This window comes from Dipodomys spectabilis, unplaced genomic scaffold (assembly GCF_019054845.1).
Source record: "Dipodomys spectabilis isolate Male_0828 unplaced genomic scaffold, ASM1905484v1 ptg000095l, whole genome shotgun sequence".
NCBI classification, from domain to species: Eukaryota; Metazoa; Chordata; class Mammalia; order Rodentia; family Heteromyidae; genus Dipodomys; species Dipodomys spectabilis.
In genome coordinates this window covers 12,525,418-12,550,859 of record NW_024870772.1, presented here as the reverse complement: position 1 = coordinate 12,550,859, position 25,442 = coordinate 12,525,418, and the positions used below count along the sequence as shown (strand labels likewise).

Sequence of the window (25,442 nt, the reverse complement as noted above, 5' to 3'; positions counted from 1 at the left end):
CACTTGCCACTTCTATATATCACTAAGTATGTCACTTCTAATTATTAAGTCCATAATCTGCCCTTGATTCTGTAAATGCCATAGAACTTGAATGCCTTTACTCAAAATGGTGCTCCCCTCCACCCCTCCACCAAACCACCTCCTGTGTAACAACTGAATCAATTTTACCTTTCAAGAGTCAATTCATTTCCTTCTTTAAACTCTCACCAATTTAAGTTTTCCTTTTGCTAAATGATTTCCACTCACGTGACCCCCTATCCCAGCGCTGATTGATGTCCATTTCTCTACTTTCTCTTACAGCAACAGGTAAGTTTCACCACAAGTACGGTTATAGCCAGTATTTTGTAGACATTTGTTCACCCAATCTTACTTGTGTCTGGCTTTGGCCACCCAGACGACACAAGTTGCTTTTCTAATAGGTCATCAACTACTTTGCTCTTGCCAATTCTAATAGTTAACCTATCATCTCTTAGATGTATGAGGTTTGTCACTTCCAATGTTAAAGCTCCTTCCTTTCTTTTGCTCTTCACTCCCACCTTGGCCACTCCTCAATTTGTTGTTCTGATCCTTACCCTTTCCTGAATTGCTTTTCTGAACTTTTTCAGGACTGGAGTTCTTTGGTGCTTCTCCCAAACACCCTCTAAATCTTTGGCACTCCTTCCTTGATTTCTCATTCATTCTCATTATATATGTGCAGCTCACATATATAAAGAACTAAAGTTTCCACTTGACACTTCTCTATCACGCCCAGAACTCACATATGTAGTTGCTTACTTGACATCTCAAACTATGAAGTTTATTGAGGTTAACAAAGCCATAGCGGTTAGTGTCAAATCCAGTGCTTCACACATGCTAGGTCAGCACTCTCCTGATCAGTTGTACTTCCTGTCCTTCAAATTTAACATGTTTAAGAGAGAGTTTCTTCTTGAAAATGCATCACACTTGCTTGTTGTGGTGACACACATCTATAATTGTTGTGGGGTCCAAAGACGGATGAAAAATGAGACCCAGAGACCCCTTAGCTATAGCCTAACAAGATTGCATTTGAGGGAGAAAGTGCTGATGTGTCAGGACCATAGCTAAAGTCAGGATCTCAGAGAATGGCCCAGAGTGCCAATCTGCATTGGCTTTTAAACATTTTCAGCTGGGTTGGGGAGAGGGGAGGCTACAAGCAGGCACAGTAAGGCTGTTGGTTTGCTCTAGCCAATAACTGCTCCAGAAGTTGCTTTAAAATTTAAACTTCCCACTAAGGTTTTTCCCTCATAGGGACTGCATCAGAATTGGCGGGAAGCTGGAGGACAGGATAAGGGATGGGGGTGACTCAGCCTGGTTAGAGTACGCGTTATTCAGAAAAGAGCAGAAATGGAGTTACAAAAACTAAACAGCTTGTTAGTCAGTAAACAAGTCTTATCCAGGGGCAGAGGCAGAACACTTTTGGTGAGGGTTACAGTTCAATCTTAAAATTACAAAAGCACAGTTACAATTACATTCCAAAATTATCTATTTTAAATAAGCAGGGTCTTTAATTTTTAGCATGCTAGAACATATTCTATATAGCCTAAATCAAGTATTATATTTTATCCTCATTTTCCCTTATCACAAAATTATCATAGCATGGAGGAGGCTAAGGCAGAACTTCGGTTCAAGGCCAGCCTGACTACATAGTCAAGTCCAGGCTAGTTTAGACCCTTTGTCTCCAGACATAGAGATACTCTGTTAATAAATAAACCAGTAAAAATCATCCTGTACACATTCCTGTTCAACCAAACTCTATTTGTTCAAGTTGGAAAGGTAGGTACCATTCTTGATTTCCCCTTGCCCTTCACACCCAATCCAATCCATCAATGGCTCTACAGTCGACACCTTCCATCTAACCACTTCTGTAATCCTCATCCTCCATAGTCATTTCTATGACTGTAGCCAGAACAGTAATCCTTTCATGGATGTTGTTTCCTGTTGTATTTACTTGGTTTCTAGGCACTCTCCTTTCCACCTCCATGTCAGTGTCTCACTGCCTGCCTATGTACCTTTCTATCACACATAATTCCCTCATAAAGAGAGAGGGAAGGGGGGAGGTAAGGATGCTGAGCCTAAGTAATGTCTTGCAGCCATACTTGTGTCTCTTACTGGGTGGAACTCCACCCAGTGCTGAAAAGCCTAGAGGTGAGAGAGGCTTACCTCTCTCAGATGCCTACCTCCAGGTGAGCTAGGAGGGTTCTGCTTCAGAGAAATGTAGATGTCATAGCCTTAGGAAAGCTTTGCATATAGAGAATGGGATGATTCTGCATTGCTTACTTCTGAGTAGCCTCTAAGCATACCCTATTAGGAAGTTAAGGCCTATCTTCCCTAGATGGAGAAGTTCTGCTTGTACCTGGGTATGTACATTTAAGCTCTGGCATCTTGTCTTCATGATGGGGGAAGGTGATACCCCTCCTCCTTGCAGGTTATGGGAGTGCCTGGATCCCTAGAGACAGGGCAGGCACGTGGCTAATAGGTTACTGAACCTGTCAGTCCAGTGCCTGGGACTAGGAGTGTCCCCATGACCCTGCCCCTTGGCCTGAGCCTATTTAGCAAGGCACAGACACCATTATACCATGGCACCTGTCTCTGTGTTCACATCCTGTGTCTTGGCTCTGGCTCTTTTCTGGTCACCATGGCATCCCAATTCTGCTCTCCATCAGAGCTGTTGGTATTGCTTTTGTTCTTTCTTTCCTCTCTGGCCTGTTTCCTAACTGTGTTAAATGTAAGTACAGGCTACAGGCCTTTGTTACAATTGGGTGCCTACAAACTGCTAGTACTATAATAAAGACTCCAACATTTGATCTTTCAAAATGTGGCTTCTCTGAATTCTCACCTTACAACAACACACTCATGCTCAAATCTTCTCTTTCATTTCCTCTTTCACTCTTTCCTGCCTCCAACACATTCTATGCACAGCAGCAGGATGAATTCTTATATAAATTCAAATTTGAATATTGTATCTGTTAAAGATTATTTAGAATAAAAATCCAGTCTGTCTATTATGACAGGTAAGGTCCCTCATGATGTAGCTAGTAAATCCCCACCTCAGAAGGCTTCTCAAATTCCACTGAACAATACTGAAAAGCACTGATTTCTACATTAAGTTATACCCTTGTGCCACACCATTTTTCCATGCCAGGGTTTCTGCTATGCAAGATATAGACCTAGCTCAGCACACTACGCAAGCGTTTCTTACTACTTCCCAGTCCCTTTCATCTCTTAAACTCCAGTACTTCAAAAAAAAAGGCTTTCTGTGAGTAATATACATCAAAGGGCTTTCAACGCTCTACCCTCAGCTGTTCTTTCTTCCTTTATTGAATTGTAAGATCTCTTGTTTTAGTTATTTACTTGCTTTCAAGGGGCTCTCCTTCCTTCCCACCTTCCCACGTCTGTCTGTCTGCTCCATCTCCATCTTTATCTCTCTCTGTCTGTCTCCAACTTCTGTTTCTTTCTCTCTCATACATACTCTCATTGCCTCTCCACTAGGCTTCTAGCTTACTGTGTAAGGGAATGTAGAGTATTTCTTACAAGAACAGATTAACAAACACTGTTAGATATTCTAGTGACTTGTTATTCTACCACATACCTCAGAACTTAATTAGGTAAGAGCTTATGGCATTATTTATTCCTTAATGTATGTTGAATGTTTCTCTCCATGGAAAATCATAAATATGAGAACAAGAAGTCCTGTACCTAATCTGTACTTCCAAAGGATAAGACATAAAGACACTCTAAATATTTGATTTGATTTCATTTTATTTCATGCATTCATTTCCCTATTTTCTTGTTACTATTCAAATCCATTTACCATGCACTCTGATCTTCTAAGTTCTACATTAAGGTCCACAACATGATACTTTTGTTACTCATCTCAAAAATTCATAGCCTGCTAAGGAGTGTTGTCCTCAGTTAAGAAAAGAGAGTGGACATAGATATGGGCTTAAACCAATGTACAAGGAAAATATTTGTTTTGTTTGTTTTATAAGGCTGGTGATAGAACCCAGCACTCTGGGACCTGCTAGGCAAGGGCTCTTCCTCTTTCCTATATCCCCACACCAAGAAAATGAGTTTTCAATCACTAAACCCATATCATCCAAAAAAAGAGAGCCACACACAGTCATTTCAATTTCAAATTCAAGTTCTCAGGCACACGAGACACATTTCTAGTTCTCCATAGCCACATGGGATAAGTGGCAACAATACTGAAGAGACAGACATACACCACTGCCATTGTTACAGAAAGCTTTATTGGCTTTCAGTTCAAGTAAATCTAGTTTCTAGTTAGTCCTGCAGTGGTAAGTGACTTGGTTGCTCTAAACTTCACCTGGATGTTTCTATTCTTTCATCCTTCATGAATCTCCTCCTCCTCCACCACCCTCTCCTCCTCCTCCTTTTTTGGCCACTCCTGGGGCTTGCACTCAGGGCCTTGGCACTGTCTCTGAGGTTCTTTTGCTCAAGGCTAGCACTCTACCACTTAAGCCACAGTGCCACTTCTGGCTTTTTCTATTTATGTGGTACTGAGGAATCAAACCCAGGGCTTCATGCACATCAGGCAAGCACTCTACCACTAAGCCACATTCCAAGCAAAAGGCCTTTCTTCTGCGTATGTGGATATGCAAGAGAAAACCATGATGAATGTCATTTCTTAAACCCCTTATACAACTCAATTAGTAAACCTCTGAAACACAGATACTAGCCCCACAAATTTAGTCTATGTACCTAGTCTAACAAATTATGTTGATTCTGTCTATGTAAAATAGCAGAAGCTTTAGTGCATGTAGTTCCATCATTTTTCTTATTGAAATAAGAAAATCAGCTGTTATTGCAATGAACATACAAGTTTTGAGAAAATTATAATTGAAAAGAAGGGAAGGTTCTTACATTTCACTTTTATAACCATGGAATACTATAAAACTAATAGCATTTTTCTTAAATTACCATAGCTAACATTCCATGTTGTCTTTTAAACAAGTAAACTGGTCTTTACAAATAATTAGGTTTCAGTTACATTTTCTCTACGATGTCTGAATGTTCATAACACAGTTCCAAAAATATTCAGATATAAAAGTCATTTTACTGCAGGACACCGGAGATTCATGCCTATAATCCTAGCTACTCAGGACACTGAGATTTGAGGATTGTGGTATATCAGCCCAGGAAGCAAAGTCCTACAGACTCTTATCTCCAACTAACCACCAGAAAACCAGCAGTGGCAGTGTGGCTCAAAGAGGTAGAGCATGAGCCTTGAGGGACTGCCCCCTGAGTTCAAACCACACAACCCACCAAGAAAACCAGTCATTTTATAAGACAAAGTCATATTTGTCCCTTTTTAAATACTACAGAGTCACAGGTGCAAAGTAGCTGCTCTGCTGAATAGTATCATTTCTCCCTCTGTACAAACTTAACAGACTATTTGAAAAACAAAGCTTTTGAATTTAACATTATATTGTGACTGATTTTACACATTACTAGAACATTAAATCACAGTCATCCAAATAGCACTTTGTATTTTATTTTAAATAGACTGAGATAGAAATACACAGATATGTACATATGATGTTTATAATAGACTGGGGAGCACTTTACAATTCTAGGTCTTTGCTGGTCAAGTGTAAATTGAGCTGAACTACTCTTATTTACCAACCATGGAAAATATACATTTGTCTGCTAAAAGCTACTGCTAAATTTTCAATACACACTACTTTGACTGTTAACCTTGCATTCTAAGTCAAAGCTTTTAAGATGCAAGTTATGTTAACCTAGAAATCAAATATTTACAACAGATTTTACTGTTTACTAGTGAATCAAAGCTGTCATATGAATGAAAAGGGGGACTTTTGGTCTATAGTTCTCAAACAAATTTCAGCAGATTTGGAAGAACAGCAAAAACACTAGAAAACAATGGCTTGTCTTTTAAAACCATAAACACACTGTTTATTTGAAAACTAATATCCAATCTTACCCAGGGCATTTTTCATTAATTGATTCATCTAAGCACTTTTACAAAGGACAGCAAAATGGTCTAAATGAGAGAACATTACTGTAATAAGCAGGACTAATTGTTATACAAATTACAAAGCCTCAATGATAATTAAGATATAAATTATGCAAGGCCTAGCCTTAGATATATGGCAGTGCCTAAATAAAGAGGCAAAGATGAATATTAGCATGGGACATTAAAGTTTTTTACTTAATGGAAAGTAATCTTGAAAAATACTTTCAAAGTGTAAAAAATAAGAATATCTTAGAAAAACTATTCCCCAAAAAATGCATTTCTTATATTTTTAACCTACTTAAGAGGATGCTTTTGTGACATCGACCCTGCACCATACTACCAATTCTCTCATCCTGGCCAGCAGCATCCACACTGAGGCTGTCAAGGTTCACATCTATAACACTTCCTCTCCATGCACACCTCATCTCTCCTTTCTGCTCCTTTAAATCTAGTATAAAGACCTCACACTTTTCCCTATGCTGCCTAGACAGCACTGCATACTGAAGGCAATCTCCCCTACATTATTCTTCTCTTCCAAGATTCTTGTGATATGAATGCCCAATCTTAATTTGTTTCATTTTCTTCAATGTTATTCGAATTTCCAGTCTGTTTTCGTTATGCAACCTTACAGTTTTCAATATAATATTAAGAGTATAATGATTAAGCATTCTATAAGTCAAAGAAGTAATTGCACAAACTGTCTAATGGAGCTGCTTGCAACTACAGAAATGACCATATGTGCTATCCAATATAGCAGCCACTAGCCACATGTAGCTCTTGAGTAATTTAAAATAATAGTGTGTTTCTATTTTATTTAGCTAATATACTTTAGCTAATATACACAATATTTAGCTAATATAAACAATTGGCTGGTAACTAATGAATGCAAAACAGAAGAAAGAAATCTGAGTTGTGCATTACTTTCCTTTCAGGTATGATTAAAGAGAAGGAAAGGAAAAATGAACTATTAGGTTATAGATCACTTGCTCATTTGAAAAACCAACACATGAACATAGCTTTAAGTCTACATATATTCGTCCCACATATATGTTCATTCATATATATTTTAATACTATATAAGGCTACTTTTAACTTTGTACAAATCATCCCTTAATTAAAAAACTTGAGATGTCAGCGGAATAAAAATAATTAGAGCATGTTGACAGAAATGAGTACAGTCACTACAGTGATTGCCAGGAGCTCTCAACTACAAGGTCAAGCTCTCCCACCTGCTTTGTGCTCTCAATTCAAGCAATGCAGCAAGATGAGATTATAAAACTGACATTGGAATAATGATATTCACAGGCTGTTTACTCATTTTGATATAAACACTCTCTCATGAAACAAATCACCATGGTTATTAACGCAACCAAATCTAATTCCAGAGTATGTTTAGAATCCTCCTAACCAAAAATCAGTGAGCAAATACTTCTTACAGAACTTACAATGCAAAGTTTTAACTTCAATTAAAACAAAATAATGTCTAAAATCATGAAACACAAAAAGTTGCTATCACAAGATTTTCTGAGCTATATATCTTGCCCACGACAGGTGCATCAAAATTGAGAAAATGAAGATATAGTCCGTAACTAATTTGGTATATGCTCAAATGGGTATAAACTATAAATGCTTGAAATCAATCATAATGATGTTTGTGTCTACCTTTTTGTTTTTACCCAAATGTAGTCAATCACTCAATCCTAATTATTGGCTATGTCAGGCATCACAAAAAGTTCTATTTGCTAATTTGAGGAAGCTAGTCTTTACCCTTGTGTTTAAAACTAGATGAAAACTGTCACCAAGAATACTGTACAATTGGTAACTCTCATTAAACAGAAGAACTTTGCAGCCTTCATATCAAATTCTTTTAAAACAAAGCAAATTATCTGATGGTTAACAAGTTTTCACATATTTCACTATCTGGGTAGTACAGGTTGACATTACTCATAATTACTAGGCATAATTACTAGGGTTTCAGAAGTTGCTGAATGGCTCTTAAAATATAACATACCAGAGTAGGAAAAGAAAGAGCAAATTTGACAGAAAAGGAGTCTACTTTTATCTTTATTCTTATTTTAAATAAATTCTAATCTTAATTCAGTATTGAAGAAGCACAATTAATCATTTGTTTCTTTGGTTCTATTCACAGTGTGAAAAAATTTTAACTATTATAACTCCATGAAAGCACAAGTCTAATGATACCTTAAAAGCTTTCCAAAAGTGATTTTTTTCTAAGAATAATAAGAAAACATGAAAACTGGACTTTGAATAATCAGACAATGGTCACAGGCCAAATTTTCTAGCCCCAGCTAAGGCTATCTCTTAAATGAACAAAAAAGGTCTCAAGTATACTGTTACGTTTTCTTTCTATATCCCTCTACTGATGTAGGAGAGCTTCAGAAAGTTTCTGTAATAATAAATTCGCTGTTATTCATACTTAAAAGGACTATGTCACAGTAAACAGGATAGAATCCTAATATATGTTCCAAGAGTGTCCATTCCTGAAGAAATAAATCCACAAAATTATTTTTACTTAAATAATATGTTTTACACAATGGCATGTTTCATAAGTCCCTATTACTTTAGGTAAAAATCACAATTTAAGAATCCTCCCAATTGTAGTATGCATGAATCCATACAGAAAATATTCCCACTTTGTATTCTTTCGTGATCAAAGTCATCTATTCACAGAGAAGTAGAAAGTGAATTTAAGCTTCAGAAAAGGGTAACAGGTTAACTGTAATTATATTGAAAAACTATTAATATGTCTAATGATCAATGGCTGATATAAACAGAAATAACTGACTTGTCTTCCCAGCTATAGTGGACTTCAACACTCTCTTCCTCTACTTAAGATCTATAAAATTGGTGATCTGGACAGCTTGATTTATTCAACCTCCATACTTACGGTAATATTTTTGTTTTTTAAGTAGGTGCTCAGTAAGTAGCTGTTTAAAAAAAAATTATCTTTTACAAGAAGAGATTGAGCTGTAAACAAAAGCTCTCCATTTCTTAATTTACCTACTAAACACTCTAATTCAGTGTTCCTAGCAAAAACCAGGGATAGACAAAAAAAAGTCTAAAATTAAAACATCACTGTTTAAAACAATAAACCTTCATGAGTATTACCTATATGCTCAACACTGGTAAAGAAATAAAATATCACATACAATGGCCCTAAGCTCTTGTCTATTATTAGTGTATACTCTGAAGTGGAAACTGGGAGTATAAAATTGATGTAAATAAAGACAAAACTGAACTACACTAAAGATGTTTGCTCACTCTTCATACTCGGTTGAACTTCATTATTCTCATGTCTCAAAAGATAAAGTTTTTTGTTTTAAATACTTCTATAGTCAAGGATGTTTTCATATCATATCCAAACTTACAAAATGTCAAAAGGGTACTTACTGAAAAAAATATAAAAGAAATTATTTTCTAAATCACTGACCTTCAATTATAGTACACTATTTTAGCTTTCTAATGTATATTATATTAAGTATATAAATACACACATATTCTATTGCAAAAATGTTCGTTCATTACATAATAAAATGGCAAAAATGACCTACCTCAGACTCTTAAAGGATCAGAAATTTTCTGCTTCCAACCACACAGTTATTTCATGACAACTACCCACTGCCCCAACTGTAATTCCAGGTAGTCATGAAGACACAGAACAAGATCAAGATTTAAAGCCAGTTCGGACAAAAAGTTTACAAGACCCCATATAAATGTATGTGATCATGCCACCATCATCTCCTGGTATCATGGCATGCACCTAACATACTAGCTATGCAAGAAGACTAGGTATGAGGACTGGAAACCAGGTGGCCAGTGAAAAAATGCAAAAACCTATCCAAAATATATCTGAACCAAAAAGGCCCGAAAGTGTGCCTCACCTGCATAGGAAGCATAAGGTCCTATATTCAAACCTCAGTACTATTTAAAAAAAAAAGAAAGTGGAGGGGAGGGAAGAGAGAGAGGTTAGGGAAGAGAAAGGAAGACAGAAAAGAAGGGAAGGGAAAGGGAGAGAGAAAAGAGAGGGGAAAGAAAAGAAGGAGAAAAGGGAAGAGGGGAGATGAGAGGGGAAAGAAGAGAAAGGACAACTCTGAGAGGGTTCAGAGAATCCTCGGAACCCAGCCACCATTGTCTTACACCTGTAATCTTAGCTACTCAGGAGTCAGAGATAGGAAGGACTATAATTCTATATTAGGCTGGGCAAGAAAACTTGTGAGGCCCTCACTTCAACCAATAGACTGGACATGATGTTGCATACCTGTCGTCCCAGGATACATTGTCATTATAAATAGGAGGATCACTGTCCAGGCAAAAACTGAGACCTTACATTGTAAACAAAAAGAACTAGAGGTGCGGCTCAGGCAGTACAATACCTACTTAGCGACTACGAAACCCTAAATTAAAAACCAAGAACCACCAAAAAGAAAACTCTGACTTAGCAGCCAACCTACTTTACTGTTAGCATGTAGCCTCTATAGAGATTGAAATTTCTCATTTCAGAGGGTACTTTTTTTGTTGTTGCTGTTGATCATTTTAAATGGGCCTAGTTATTAAAATTACACTGGCCTTCAAATTTTGTAATGAAATTAGTTCCAAAAACACAAAGCATTAGTCTCCTTCAAAAAAAAACTAAACATTGATTTGTAGAAATATTATTCATTTAATAAAACAACCAATTTACATTTCAGGTAATTCTCTAGTATGTCTAAAATTCTAATTATGTCTAATTGGACATTTGACATTTTTATTTGTTATATAAAGCAACAACAGATTCCAACAAAGACTTCACTTGCAACAAAAAAAAGTTAAGGATCAGCAAACATACATACATATATATTTATATATATATATGTATACATATACATATATATATATAAATATATATGTATGTATGTAACATAACATATAATACCAAAATTCAGAGTGAAATTCAGTCATGTTAAATTGATAGTTTCTGGTCAAGACTGCTTTTTCTAAAAGCATCTTAAAAGTATTTTCTAAAAATTCTATGAAAAGGTTTAAGTCATGAGCTATAAACAATTTAGTAATAAATAATTTTAAAAATAATAAATGTTACCCTGAAACTCTTCTTACACCTAAGTATTATGTGTCCAACGACTCCTCTGAAAAATTATTCATATATACTAGCATGTCAAGATAAAATTGCTCATCAAAATGACAGATGGTTAATTTGGTAACATGCCCTAATGGTGTCAGACAGATGAATTACCTCACAGGATTACTGGTCAAAGACACTCGGAGGGACTCCAGGTATGTGACAAGCCTCTCATCAGCAGACCCCATTTTCAGTTCATAGATGAATTCTTGAGGGGAGATCTGTCGACTATTTCTAAGACTTCCCTATAAAGTAAATCAGAGAAAAGTTGTTTTTTTTTTAATTCATGATACATGAATATGATTCATAAAATACTTACTCTTTTTTTTTTTTTTAACAGTCCTAGGGCCTCAACTCAGGGCCTGGGTGCTGTCTCTGGGCCAGTTTTGCTCAAAGCTAGCACTCTACCACTTGAGCCACATCTCCACTTCCAAAAAGCAATAGGAGGTTACTCAAAACATTAAACACAGAACTACCCTACAATCTAGCAATTCCGAGTATGAGCATTTATACAAAAGATTACAAACCAAGTCACAGCAAGACTACCAGCCCCAATATTCATTCACCTTAGCCTACATATAGATTAGCTCCAATGCCCCTCAATGGACAAACAGAACAAGAAAAATGGCGTATTCCATAAACAATGAAATTTTATTCACCCATTAGAAGGAATGATATTGTATCATTTATAAAAAATGGAAGGACATGAAAAAACTAATTTTAAGTGAAGTAAGTCAAGCCCAGAGAAACAGACGATGTCTGCTTTTTCTCACACATGGAACCTAGAACTCATCTATAAATATATAAATATGCACTGTATGGTGGCTTCCAAGTGTACAAAAGTGCACTAACTAAAACATGGTAAATTCACGGGAAAACTCAAATGATGCAATTCCTTAGAAAGGCTAACTTAAAGTCCAAAAAAATAAATAAACACCAGTAATGAGGTACTGAAAGTAGAAGGTAGGATAGAGGGAAAGGGGGGAGTAGATGAATGAAGTGAGGAATAAAGGAAAAATAATTATAAAAGTCAATGCATATCCTACAAAATTAAGAATACTGGGAGAAGGGGCAGGCAGCATAGAGCAGCATGGAAGAGAATGATGGAAGAGGTAACACTGATCAAGATCATTGTATTCAGACAGATACTACTTTATGAAAAGGCAACTCCTTTGTACAACCACTTAAAGATAAAAATAAAATTATTTTTAAAAACCCAGTCAGACATGAAGCAAAAATAAAATAAGAGATTTAAAACCACTTAAAAAGATATATTCAACTAATACTAACAGTACTTATAAATACCTTTTTGTTGCTTCAATTTTCCAAAGAATAGTTTGCTCCATACAGAAAATTTGAAAAACATAAGGGAAAGAAAAGTGCCTCAAAATGGCTATTGCTGGTATGTGATTTTTATATGTTTTTGTACTTCAAACATACATTTTAGCTAATGGGTTCATCATGTCATTTTCATACAAACGTATAATGTACTGCAATCATATTCACACCATCACCCTCTTCCCCCTCTCAGTTTGAGATTTGATGGCTGACTCAGATAGCCACCATGCCAAATGCACCCTGAGCAATCCCCAGTGGCCCAAGCCCCTGGGAACACTTGATCCCAGATTTGAAGCTATAAAACTAAGAGCCAAAGAAATCATTCATCTTTATGAAAAAAAAAAATTTCTGAGTGTGAATTTGATCTCAGTAACTGAGAGGCAATGTCAGGAGGATTTTGAATGGGAAGCCAGTAAGAGACACAGAGTAAGAGAAATAAGTAAGTAAATTTACAAAAAACATACCTATTGCTCTAAAGGTTTCCTTTATCACCAAAAAATGTTTCACCAATAAAGTCTAATATCCATAATGAAGTCTCAAACAGTGTGATGCATCATTGCCTGAAAATATTCACGGAGCATTTCTTTGCTAATTATTCTCTTTCATTTGAGTATGTGAATTGTTTTCTTGCTATCATAAAAATTTTAACTTCCTGTATATGGTTTCAGGCCTATGTTTGCATCCAAAAACATCAGTGGAAAGTTCAGCCAGATGGTATTTTACAGTCCAGCCAAAATGTACTACTGAAATAATTATGATCTGGTAGGATCCTACTCTGGTAGGATCAAAATAAACCACAACTAAATAGACTATTTCCTTCCACAAGGTATGGAGACATCTCATGTAGGAAATACTTGACGTATTAGAATCATAAACCACAAGTGCATTTAAGACAAAAATGAAAAAGGCATTTAAAAAAATGGGAGGGGGTAGCAAAGTGACTCATATCTTTTATCCCGCCTACTCAGTAGGCAGAGATTGGGAGACTCACAGTTTAAAATACGTGCAGATAATAAGTTAAGAAAACCTCACCACATAAGCTCCAGTAGGAAAACTGTGATTCAAGGCTAGCCAAGGCAAAAGTGAGAGACCTTATCTGAAAAATAATCTAAAAGCTAAAAATGTGAAAGACTGGGCTCAAGTGGTAGAGAACTTTCTAGCTAGAATAAAATTCTGAGTTCAAAGCCCAGTATCAACAAAATTGTTTAAGCCACTTGTCCTACTGCTATTCCTATCGCATTAGCCAATCACTTACAATGCCTTTCTTATGCTACCTAAAAGCTACTTGAATAATATGCTTATTGTAATATTTTAATTTGTAAACTACCAATATTACCTTTGACTTTAATTATAAAAGACAAGGATTTATCTTAAAAATACTGCAACTTGTCTGTCATGTTCTGAGCATAATTAAAAGTAAATGTAATTAAACCAAAAGATGCCATTCTATATAGTGAAAATGAGTCTGTTCTAGGAAGTACTCATGGTAAAGCCCCTAAAGAGATGAGCTGACATCCAAAGATCATAATCATGTTTCAGTCTACCCTGATGACATTGAGTGGATATTTTATGTCCTATTCACAAAATCAGTCTACCAGTTGCTGAAAATTACATATTGATAAAACTGAATCCTCCTCTAAAGTTAGGAATGAGAGAAGTATATCTGCTTTCACTACTCTTAATTAACTATGTACTAGAAGTCCCATTTAGTGTAGCAGTAGTAGTAGTAACAAGTAATGATTATCTAAATAAATTTAGTGATGTGACAAAATATAGGCCCAACATGTGGCATTTTTATTTGTAAAGAGTGCCAAAAATTGGAAAGCAAAATTTGAAATAATTTGAATATTTTTACATAACATTTTCAACAACAAAAGTTAAGAACATCTTTAATCAAAGAAAAGACATGAAAATAAGGGAACTTAAATATAGATGCAACACCCTCTGTTCATGGATCCTAAATTCAGTTTTATTAAGAAAGACCCTAAGGCGTACATAATCCAAAAAATAATCTGTAGCTTCAATATAACTACCATCAAAATCTCAGCAAGATTGTACAGAAATTAAAAACAGATTCACTTTCTCATTGATTTTCATGAGAAAGTGAAATATTGGTTGGATCACAGACATGAGTGAAGCTATTAAAGAGATCAAAACAGGAATGGTCTAGGGAACCAGATCCTCCAGGTATGAAAAAGAGTATTAGCACATGTCAACATTTCCACATGATGCCATTCTCTTAGTAGATAATATCTTTACACAGGATGAGCTCACTATCCTAGCTCATCTGTTTGCAGAATAATTTGGAATACCATTTCTGTGACAAAAATCAAACTACATTTTATTTCCACCTACTGAGTTAAAGTATGAAAAGTTGGCCTTTCTTTTTCCAAATGAAGGTTATGAAAGATATCCATAACCTTAAAGAATCTACCACAGAATAGCCTGATATTGATAACAAATAATAAAAATATAAAACCAAATCTAAAATTTCTACACTATGCAAAAAAATGACACATCACAATGCCAACATAGGTAGCAAAATAGACCTACTATTACCATGGCAATTGCTTCAAACAAATTTTCCTAGATTACTTAAGTCATGATAAGACTCATACACTACTCTCCACAATGAACTTTCACTCACAAAATGATGCATTACAGTTCCTGATAGATAGCCTATACCAAATTCATCATGAACCATTACCGAATGTATATATTCTGCCTTCCACTCACATTTACTCTATTCAAAAAAACCACATTTTCAACAATGACGCAAAATGTTTAGACTGTATATATACAAAAATTTAAATATGAGGGACCAGTAAGAAGCTAGTTATTAAAATGATTCTATGATATTTACTACATATTTTTAAGCAGGAAACCTGCAAAAATAAAATTATGTAACAATGCCTAATAAAAACAGGTGTGCATAAACACAAGTTAATTCTCTCAGTGACAAGTATGAATATTTTGAGTAGGCAAATATATATCTTGTCCCTTAAGTCAGGAAGCATAAGTTAACTGCTTCAGTTTCTCTATGGTGTTATAACTACTGGTACTTGTTCAGGTCTTGAGATTTGTAAAGTGTGTGTGTGTGTGTGTGTGTGTGTGTGTGTGTGTGTGTGTGTGTGTGTGTGTGTGTGTGTGTGTGTGTGTGTGTGTGCGCGCACGCATGCCAACAGTAAAGAAATAGTTTGCATGGAAAATAATATTTTAAGAAAACAGCAAAGTCAGCAAAGTATAAAACAAGGGTAAGTAGAGTTGATGCCTGGAGGATAATTATAATCAAAATTATGATCTTGTATATTACTATTTAAATGCATTCCAACAAATCCCTTGCATTTTGCAAATGACTCAAGCATCTCTAATATCACTGATCAAAAGAAACACTAACCTGTCATTGTAGCATGAATTACTTGTTTGAAGAATATTTAGAAACCAAGCTGATCTCTAATGCAATAAAAACTTGTTATTCACAGATGATTTTATACACTGGGCCAAAAAATGAAAGTAAAAAAGTACTGCCCAAAGGTATATACCCAGACAAATAAAGATAAGCAGGAGATTCTCTTCAAGATTTACTTATTTATATTCATAAACCTTGAATGAACACTACTATGTGCCCAAAAACCTCCCTAAAGTTCTGGCAGCAGGTTTTAGCATACATTAAAAACAGCTTATATTAGGAGTTTAGAATTCCCAACTATATTTTACAAAAAAGCATGATAAAAGTACAGATATGTTGTTGTTTAAGTTTCTACTATGGCCTACTACTATTATCCTTATTTGTTTTTAATTTGCCTCTGTGATTATTTTTAAGACTTTTAGGGTTAATTATCCTATGTTGCAGATGACTGTAAGCTAGTTTTGATGATAAACATTATATTTTCAAAATATTAAGAAAAAGAGGGGCTGGGATGTAGCTCAGTGGCAAAGCGCTTGCCTAGCAAGTGCAACATCCTGGGTTGGATCCCCAGTGCCAAAAAAGAAAAGACAAAAAAAAATACAGTTAAAAAAAAACACAAACAAAAAAAAAAAAAAAAAAGGAAAAGAAAAAGAGGGATGGAATGTAGCTCAGTGGCAAAGCACTCGCCTCGCAAGTTCATTGTCCTAGCTTCAATAACCAGTACCAAAAAAAAAGAAAGAGAAAAATTGTGAAACCTAAAAATCAAATAGTCATTTTAGCCAATTAGAAATTGATCTGAAATAATACAAGAAATTCAAGACATCATACACTTCAGTAATTACTTTCCTACACTTACTGATTATCAACCACCATTCAATTAGAAAAGCTTTCCTCCAATGGCCAGTTTCCTGCAATGAGACCATTGATTACATATATATACTATTTCTTGATATTTAAGAAGTGTCTCAACTGCTGATGTATTAGTTTGAAGTAGAAAGTCACAAAAGAGAGAGATAGATAGATAGATAGATAGATAGATAGATAGACAGACAGACAGACAGACAGACAGACAGACAGACAGACAGACAGACAGACAGACAGATAGATAGATAGATAGATAGATAGATAGATAGATAGATAGATAAATAGACAGAGACAGACAGACAGACAGACGGATAGATAGATAGATAGATAGATAGATAGATAGATAGATAGATAGATAGATAGATAGATAGATAGATAGATAGAGGTAGGTGGATAGATAGAGATAGATAGATAGATAGATAGATAGATAGATAGATAGATAGATAGATAGATAGATAGATAGATAGATAGATAGATAGATAGATAGATAGATAGATAGATTGTTTAGGAAAGAAAAGCAAGAAATTACACATATTTGTTCATTTGTGTAAATAGACATAGAAAGGAAAAAGCAACAGTGAAGATTATATAACTTCAGAGGATAGAGGAAACAGTAGAAAGATAAAGGAAAGAACTTGAGTGAGAAGAAGAAAGGTACATTCTTTGGCAATATCTTTTTATAGAATTCTAACTGTGGGATCCATTATATTTCATATGCACAGACAGGAAAAAATTATGATGATGGTGACCTTGATAGGGTACATTGTACACACGCATGGAAATATCAATGAAAACTCCTTATACAACTAATATATACAAAAAAAAAATCCTATTTAAAAAACGGGATGGGAAGAAAGCCCAAAATGAAATAAATCTAAACAAAAAGAATCTAACCTTTTTATTTTTTAAAAGAACAATGATATGACAGAAACAGGTTAGAATATAAAAATTTGGAAGGTAAGATAAATTGTAGTATTAGGTTCTATTTATGCTTTTTAAATTTTATGTATGCATGTGGGGGGATGTATAGAGAGAAAGAAGACAAGACACAGAGTAGATATACATGTAGAAGAAGAAATGAGTATAGTTATATGTACTCATATGTCATGTATTTTTTCCTGTATGAATACAGTCAGCCATCTACATCCTCAAGTTATGCATTTGTAAATTCATCAAACAGCCTATAAAAAAAATCTGAGAAAACTCTTTATATTGATGAAGTACATACTCTTTTTCTTGTCATTATTTCCCAAACAATAAAATGTAACAACTGCTTACATTCTCAGATATTACAAATAAAGATGATTTAAAGTAAACCTGTAAATTTGCTAGTGGCTGGTCCTTTTATTCAAAAATCAACAGTAAATGTGATTATTTCTAAAAGAAGAAAGAAAAGTTATCAGGGAGATGTACACAAGTTGCAGACAAACTCTACACCATTTTACAGAGGTTTGAACACCCTCTAATTCTGATATCCAAAATCCCTCCACAGATCTCCACAGATATTAGGGGATAAATATGCATGTATTTTATATATATACATGTGTGTACACACACACACACACACACACACACACACACACACACACACACACACACACATTCTCACTTGGTCTGAAAGGAGCCAGGAGAGAAAGACACACTATTAGAAAAGGCAGCACTATATCTTCATGTTTAAATAAATACCACTCTCCACTAAAAAAAAAACCTTAGCTCTGTGGATTTATGATGGATTCTGGGGCTGGAGATAGGCCTGCAGGGATAACTTGGGACATCATGTGCATGATTGCGAAGACATACTTAAAGGATATCAGAAACAAAGAAGTAAATATATTTGTATTAGTAAATTTGTGAACACAGATATTAGGGAGTGACTGCTTAGGGAGTACAGAGTTCTTTGGGGGTTGATAAAAACAACTATCAATACAAGGCTAAATGCTACTTACTAGTACACTTTAAGTTTTTTATTATATGAGCTTTCCTATAATAAACACATTTACCAAATACCAAAAAAAAAAAAAAAAAAAAAAACTAGCGAGGCACCAGTGGCTCATGCCTGTAATCCTAGCTACTCAGGAGGCTGAACTCTGAGGATAGTGGTTCAAAGCCTGCCCAGGCAGGAAAGACAATGAGACTCCTATCTCCAATAAACCACAAGAAACCGGAAGTGGTGCTGTAGCTCAAGTGGTAGAGCGCTCACCTTGAGCTGAAGAGCCAACGGACAGCTCCCAGGCCCAGAGTTCAAGCCCCACGACCGACAAAAATAATTTTAAAAAAAAACTAATATACAGTGTTAAAGGGACTGGAAAAGAGCCTGTCTGGAGAAAAGAGAAGACTGTGGCACTGCAGTTTGTGAACACTGTCTGCAACTCCAGCTGACCCCTTATATGATTTACACACTAACCAAGAAACATGCTGAAAACTCTATTTTTACTATATAAATCTAACCTGAAAATACTAAAACAACACTTCTAAATTTACTGACATTTTATGCTTTATAAGGTTAGTACAAAATCAAGTCAAAATCCTTCTAAATCTTTAATACATTGTAAGAAATGCCAATTAAACCAAGTTTCACAGAATATCGGTATATTCTGAGATTGAACAATAGAAATAAATGAAAACAGTCATACGGTATGAGATCAGACTACTGCTTTCATTAGCATCTTTTTTTTAACTTTTTTATTGTTAAAGTGATGTACAGAGGGGTTACAGTTACATAAGTAAGGTAATAAGTACATTTCTTGTCAAACTTGTTGCCCCTTCCCTCATTTTTCAGTATGTCTTTAGAAGTGAAAAATGCTTAGTTTCACCTGAGTAACAACTTGCAATTTAAGACTGAAAAACACCTCAGCAAAGTTGTGGTGGTGGATGGGAGGTAACTAAGTAAACATGGATGTTCTATGTCAGCCTCTATTTGATGGTTCAATGAAGGATAAAGATCTGTTTGGCGCATCTGAACAAACGGGGAAAAAATTTGTTGCTGCTCCTTCTCATTGGTTCATTATCTTCTTTATTGTGTTAATTTTGTTTATGTAAAAAGAAAACTCACAACAAAGCTTCATGGAGCATTTACAAAAGGGGGGTGAATGATGAGAAAACACCAGCTGTTCCAGTCTTTAAAATTAGGCAATTTGTTTTTCAATCCCTCCAGGTAATTGTGCAATTATTTGCCTCCACAATTCTGAGTTATACTTTCAAGTGTCACAGTTGAAATCTGCCTTCCTTCTTTTATTCTTTTTGTTAGTTTAGAAAGAAATCCACCTTGCCACTTCATGCTAGCCTATAAATCTAATGTTTATGATGTTAGTAAACAGCTAAAAAAATACAAATCACTGAAAAATCCAACAAACTTTATAGATTACTCTTCACATAAATAACAATGGCAAGTTAATATGATATTTTTTAAAAAGAAAAGAAATCAATAACAAAACCTTTGAATCACATACTATATAAAACAGAAGGAGGCCAGAATCCAGTAGTTCATACCTATAATTCTAGCTACTCAGAAATAACTTGTATTATACATTAAGTATTTTGATTTGTTTCAATACCCCATTATATGGGCTGGAGGCATGACCCAAGCAGTAAAGCTCCTATCAAGCCAGTATAAAGCTCTGAGTTCAAACTTGAATACCACCCAAAACTATGTTAGTATGTGTGTGTGCATATGTATGTGTGTATACTAATTGCTAAACAATTAACTAATCCTGAGTAGGTAAATGTTAGGTTTATCTTTATATGAATCACAGGAAATAAGAACATGAAAGTCATTTTTTTATTTCAAAACTCTTATCTTGATCCAATCTCTGTTAAGAGTGTTGGGTAAAATCACATATTGATACTCATTTATACACTCCATGACATTTACTGAGCACCTGCTTTATTCATGCAGTGTGAAATGAAGAAAAGTAGCAGGATTCCTGGTAAGTTCTCAAAATGTAATGGAGGAATTTGTTCCAGATTAGTTTCCATTTAATTATTACTTAAACCACTGATTATGTTTACTGTTCTAAGTATCTCTTTTAATACTCACACATCTATATTGCACACATCAACCACATGGAGAAATAGTGATGCCTATCCTGCATGAAATGGATAAAATGTCAGATTATCGGGTTCCATGTTACTATAGAGGAATTGGAATGAAAGCATTAGTACAAAAAAAAAAAAAGACTAATTATTATCCTTTTAATTATCCAGTTAACCTTGTATATCACTTTCTGTTCAACTAAAATGTCAAAGGTCAGGCCCATGCTCAACTTGGCTCATCACAGTAATTTCATGTCACACAGCATTATTTTTTTTTGGGGGGGGGGGGGGTGATGGGGGAAGTCTGGTCGTGGGGCCTGAACTCTGGGCCTGGGCGCTGTCCCTCAGCTGTTCAGCTCAAGGCTAGCACTCTACCACTTGAGCCACAGCGCCACTTTCGGCTCTTTTTTTCTACTTATGTGGTACTAAGGAATCAAACCCAGGGAATCGAACTCAAGCATGCAAAGCAAGCGCTCTACCACTGAGCCACCTTCCCAGCCCAGCATTATTTATTGTAAGGGAACTCGAGAGAACAAATGACTATGAGGTGAAATCTACCTACTAATCTAAGAGATGCACTGTTGCTAAAAATGACTCACATTAATATCATGACTTGGAGACCTGACCTATACTATCCATTAGTACATTTTTCTTCTCTAGAGTTGATACTAAAACAATTTTCATAAATTCCTAGAGCAGTTTATAAATTGGCTATCTTCCCAAGCTCTTTTATTAACTGTTAAAATAACTACTAACTCAAGAACCAGGAATAGTCCAGTCACTGCTTTTCACATTTAAAAAAAAATGGTAAACCAAAAAGAATACGCAAAGAATTGCACAAATTGTGCAAAAAAGGAAAGACAGTGAAAATAGCTTTCTAATTTAACATACGACCAAAGCAAAAGTACTGCACTCTTCAAAATTTTTATTTAATCAATGCCTCAAACTATGTATTTCTGAATGATGACTGATCCCTATGGATGATCTATAAAGATTTACCCCAGAAATCATATATTTATTAAAATATCACACTTTACATATTTCTGTTTTCTTCTTTTATTTTTTTAATTTTTAAATGTCTTTTATTAAGAAAATATTGTACAGAGGGGTTACAATTACATGAGCAAGGCAACGAGCATATTTCTTATCAAGCACCATTGCCTCCTCCTCCACTTTTCCCCTACCATCCCTTCCCTCTCATCTCCACAACTACACTACCCCTCCTACCCCTCCCCCCACCCCGCCTAAATTGCAAAGTTCGTTTTTCAGCATAGCCTCTTGTACATCTCATTGTTGCAATGGGTCAACCTGTATCCCTATTTAAACAATTTGTTTTTTCCTTTCTGCTCCCCAAATTATACATCAAATACATCAACTACATATACATATAACATCAGATACAGTGAAATCAGGGGTTACACCGTGGGGGGGAACACCATACAAAGCAACAAAAAAATCACGTGGTACCTTATAAATATGCTAGAACCAATAGCAAGAAAGAAAAAACTCACTTGTGTCCTTACTTGGGGTTCATTTCGCTTAACATCATCTTATCTGACCTTTTCTGCTTGTCCCAGACATATACTAGTTATTGCAAATAAGGGAAACCATGGGACTTATGTTTCTTTGGGCCTGGCTTACTTCACTTAATATAATTTTTTCCTACATATTTCTTTTAAAACAGGATAAGACAATTAAAACCAGGTAATATAAACTTAAGAAATATGATGTTATTCTCCTATATCTACTCAATGCAATAAACCACTTATTAGGTCAAAATCTGAGTTGTTCTTAAGGCAATACAACCCTCCAGAGCTAAAGAGAGAAATAGCTTAATTGACCTTCAGACTTGTTTTGTTTGTACTAGCCCTAGGGCTTTAGCTCAGGGATTAGGTGCTGTCCCTCAGCTTTATGGAACCCAGTTATTTTAGACTTTTTTTTTTTTTTGAGGGGGGGGGGGGCGGAGTCCAGTCGTGGGGCCTGCACTCTGGGCCTGGGCACTGTCCCTCAGCTCTTCAGCTCAAGGCTAGCGCCCTACCACTTGAGCCACAGCGCCACTTCTGGCTTTTTTTTTCTTTTTGCTTATCTGGTGCTGAGGAATCAAACCCAGGGCCTCAGGCATGCAAGGCAAGCGCTCTACCACTGAGCCATCTTCCCAGCCCCCCCCCATATTTTAGACTTTTTTAATAAAACAATATAATGTTAAGTGCAAGAAAAAAAACTACCTGGTTTTATTGGTGTATCAGAATTGCTGATTAAAAAAATATTTGTAATTCTGGAATATTTATTTTCCAAATAATTTCCAGTTACCACACCCCAGATCAGGATTTTATAATTACAGTGGTTTTCTTAGTAATTTATCAATCTTGGTAATATTTAGCAATCTCTTGGGAAAAGAAAACGACTTATTGATAGTGTTTTCCATTCTTTAAAATGAAATGTCCCAAGTTAACCAATAGCAAGCAAGCACTGAACAAGAGAGACTAACCACTAAAAATAATAATATGCTAAGTAGACTAATTTGTTTTTGACACATATTACAATTATATGTTCAGAAAGAGACTAAAGAAAAATGGTAATGTACTAAACTGCAATCTTATTCTATTTGCCCCAAAATTACCCACACCCCTTCCAGATATAAAAGTCAATAAAACTTGCCTTTTTGCTCAAATTATTTAAACTTTCTATCACTGGTGATTAAAAGAGGTTTGAAAATTATTGCCATGGACTTTCTGAATTTAATCATTATGTTAGATACACTGTGGCTTTCAGGCAGTGCTAGTGAATTTGTACTATGTGAATTATATTCCATTCTTACCACTCAATGTCACTCTTCCCAAGTCTTCCCACATGTTTATACAAAAAAAGTATAACCACACAGTTTATTTTCAGATAAATGGAATCCAATTATTTAATGTACAATAGATCAAACTTTTGAAATGTGTATTTGACATTATACAAATAATATAAATTATTCCTTAGAACTATTGTGATAATACAGTTAAGAGTTTCCATCTGACAAATGTTCTTAACAAATGTTTAAAAAATATCTCTTTGTACCCTAAGATAAGCCTTAGGTTAAAATAGTAATGGATGGACTGCTAATTCTTCATTTTACAGAGTATCTACCATTTGAATTGATTATTCTCCAGCCTTAACTTTGGTTCAGTCAATTTTGGGTTATTTCCAGATCAAGAGTCTTGTAACTTTTGTGTAACCAAGGAGTACCTGACAGCAAGGATCACTGTCCTCCTTGTTATCTTCCTTTTCAGTGCAGTCTGATTTTCCTCCATCAACACTGTCCATGCTGAGCTAAGCTCTAGGCTTTCGGTAGACACACCTCACAATTAATCATATCTGGTTTAACCATGCCTTCTCTGGCCTACTACCCTTTTCCAAATGGAGTAACTTCACTTTTATTATTTAAACAGTAAGAGGGCTTAAAATTAAGTTGGTTTTACTTGGTTCTTTTTCCTAAGAAATGAGGGGAGAGGTGTTCAAATAATAGAAACCAAACCCAACCCTGCAACAGTATTTGCTTATATTTTTCCACACCCTAAGACAGCTTTCCCATATCTCACCAACATTCCAGCTGTTTTTCTCCTTATTCACAACCCATAAGCTATTACAAATCATCCTCATCACCACCCACTCTTATCTATGATGTGGCCCCTTACTTCACTAGCCAAGTCAGCTCATTTAACTTTCCTCTTTGTCAAGGACACAAACTTCCTTCTATCTCTATGCTACATCCTTGTCCACATAAACAAACATACTTTCTTACTCTTAAGGTTCTTAACCCAAATCAACAGCTTATTCCAAGCACCTATTTCCCTCTTTTTTTCAGCCCCTTTCTCCTCTGCCATTGCTGTCCCACTAGTCTTGTCAACTAGTCCCATGCTCTCACTCAAACCTCTCTGAGTCAACTGCCTCCTGTAGGCTACCAAATAACTTCCTTCTTTTCTATCACACCAAACTACTGACCAGTGTTGTATACCTTCACTGCCTCTCTCCTCACTACACACTCAGTTCATAAGCCTTCATGGATTTCTTTCCAATTATCCCTCTCCCAAACTGGCTCTTATAAATTATCATCAGAGACCTCCTAGTCTACAAGTCTTTTCTTAGTGCCCATTTTCCATCTATCGAAGCAAGACACTAACATGTTCTTCCATAAAATCCTCCTATTCCTGCATTACTCCATGTATATATCAATGGATGTAGACATGCCTGCAACAGTGGCTGGTCACTGTCCTTTTGGTCACTCTCCTTTTCTGGGTCTATCCCTTTTTAGCCACTTTTCATTTTTTTTTTTTTTTTACTGTACAACATTATTTTAATTGTGTCTCTTCAGGAAGGAACAAGTCCAGAATGATCAAGACAGTTATAATCCATGACCTCTTGCAAGATGCCTTGAACTTTCTTTTGTTGATGGGACCTTCTAAAAGTGTTCTGGGAGTCAGGCACTTCTGTCTTTCACCCATTCCAAACACGACTTAATCTCATGATGCGACAATTCATTATCAGATGACCTGTGCTCACATACAAATATAGCCACTATCAGGCTCAGACAGGCCATAATCTGGAAAAGCCATTCTGGACATCAAATCCCCTCATCATTTGTTTGCACAGTGGCTTTCTTCTGT

At 35.5% G+C, this 25,442-nt stretch overlaps 1 protein-coding gene across 1 annotated transcript in view; it reads right to left on the bottom strand.

Moving 5' to 3' along the window:
• The window catches only part of Diaph3 (diaphanous related formin 3), a 446,709-nt gene that overhangs the window by 335,451 nt on the left and 85,816 nt on the right, over positions 1-25,442 (bottom strand). The window contains exon 5 of the mRNA XM_042685827.1: positions 11,268-11,398. Coding sequence (XP_042541761.1) covers positions 11,268-11,398 — 131 coding nt within the window. The remainder of the gene's footprint in view (positions 1-11,267; positions 11,399-25,442) is intronic.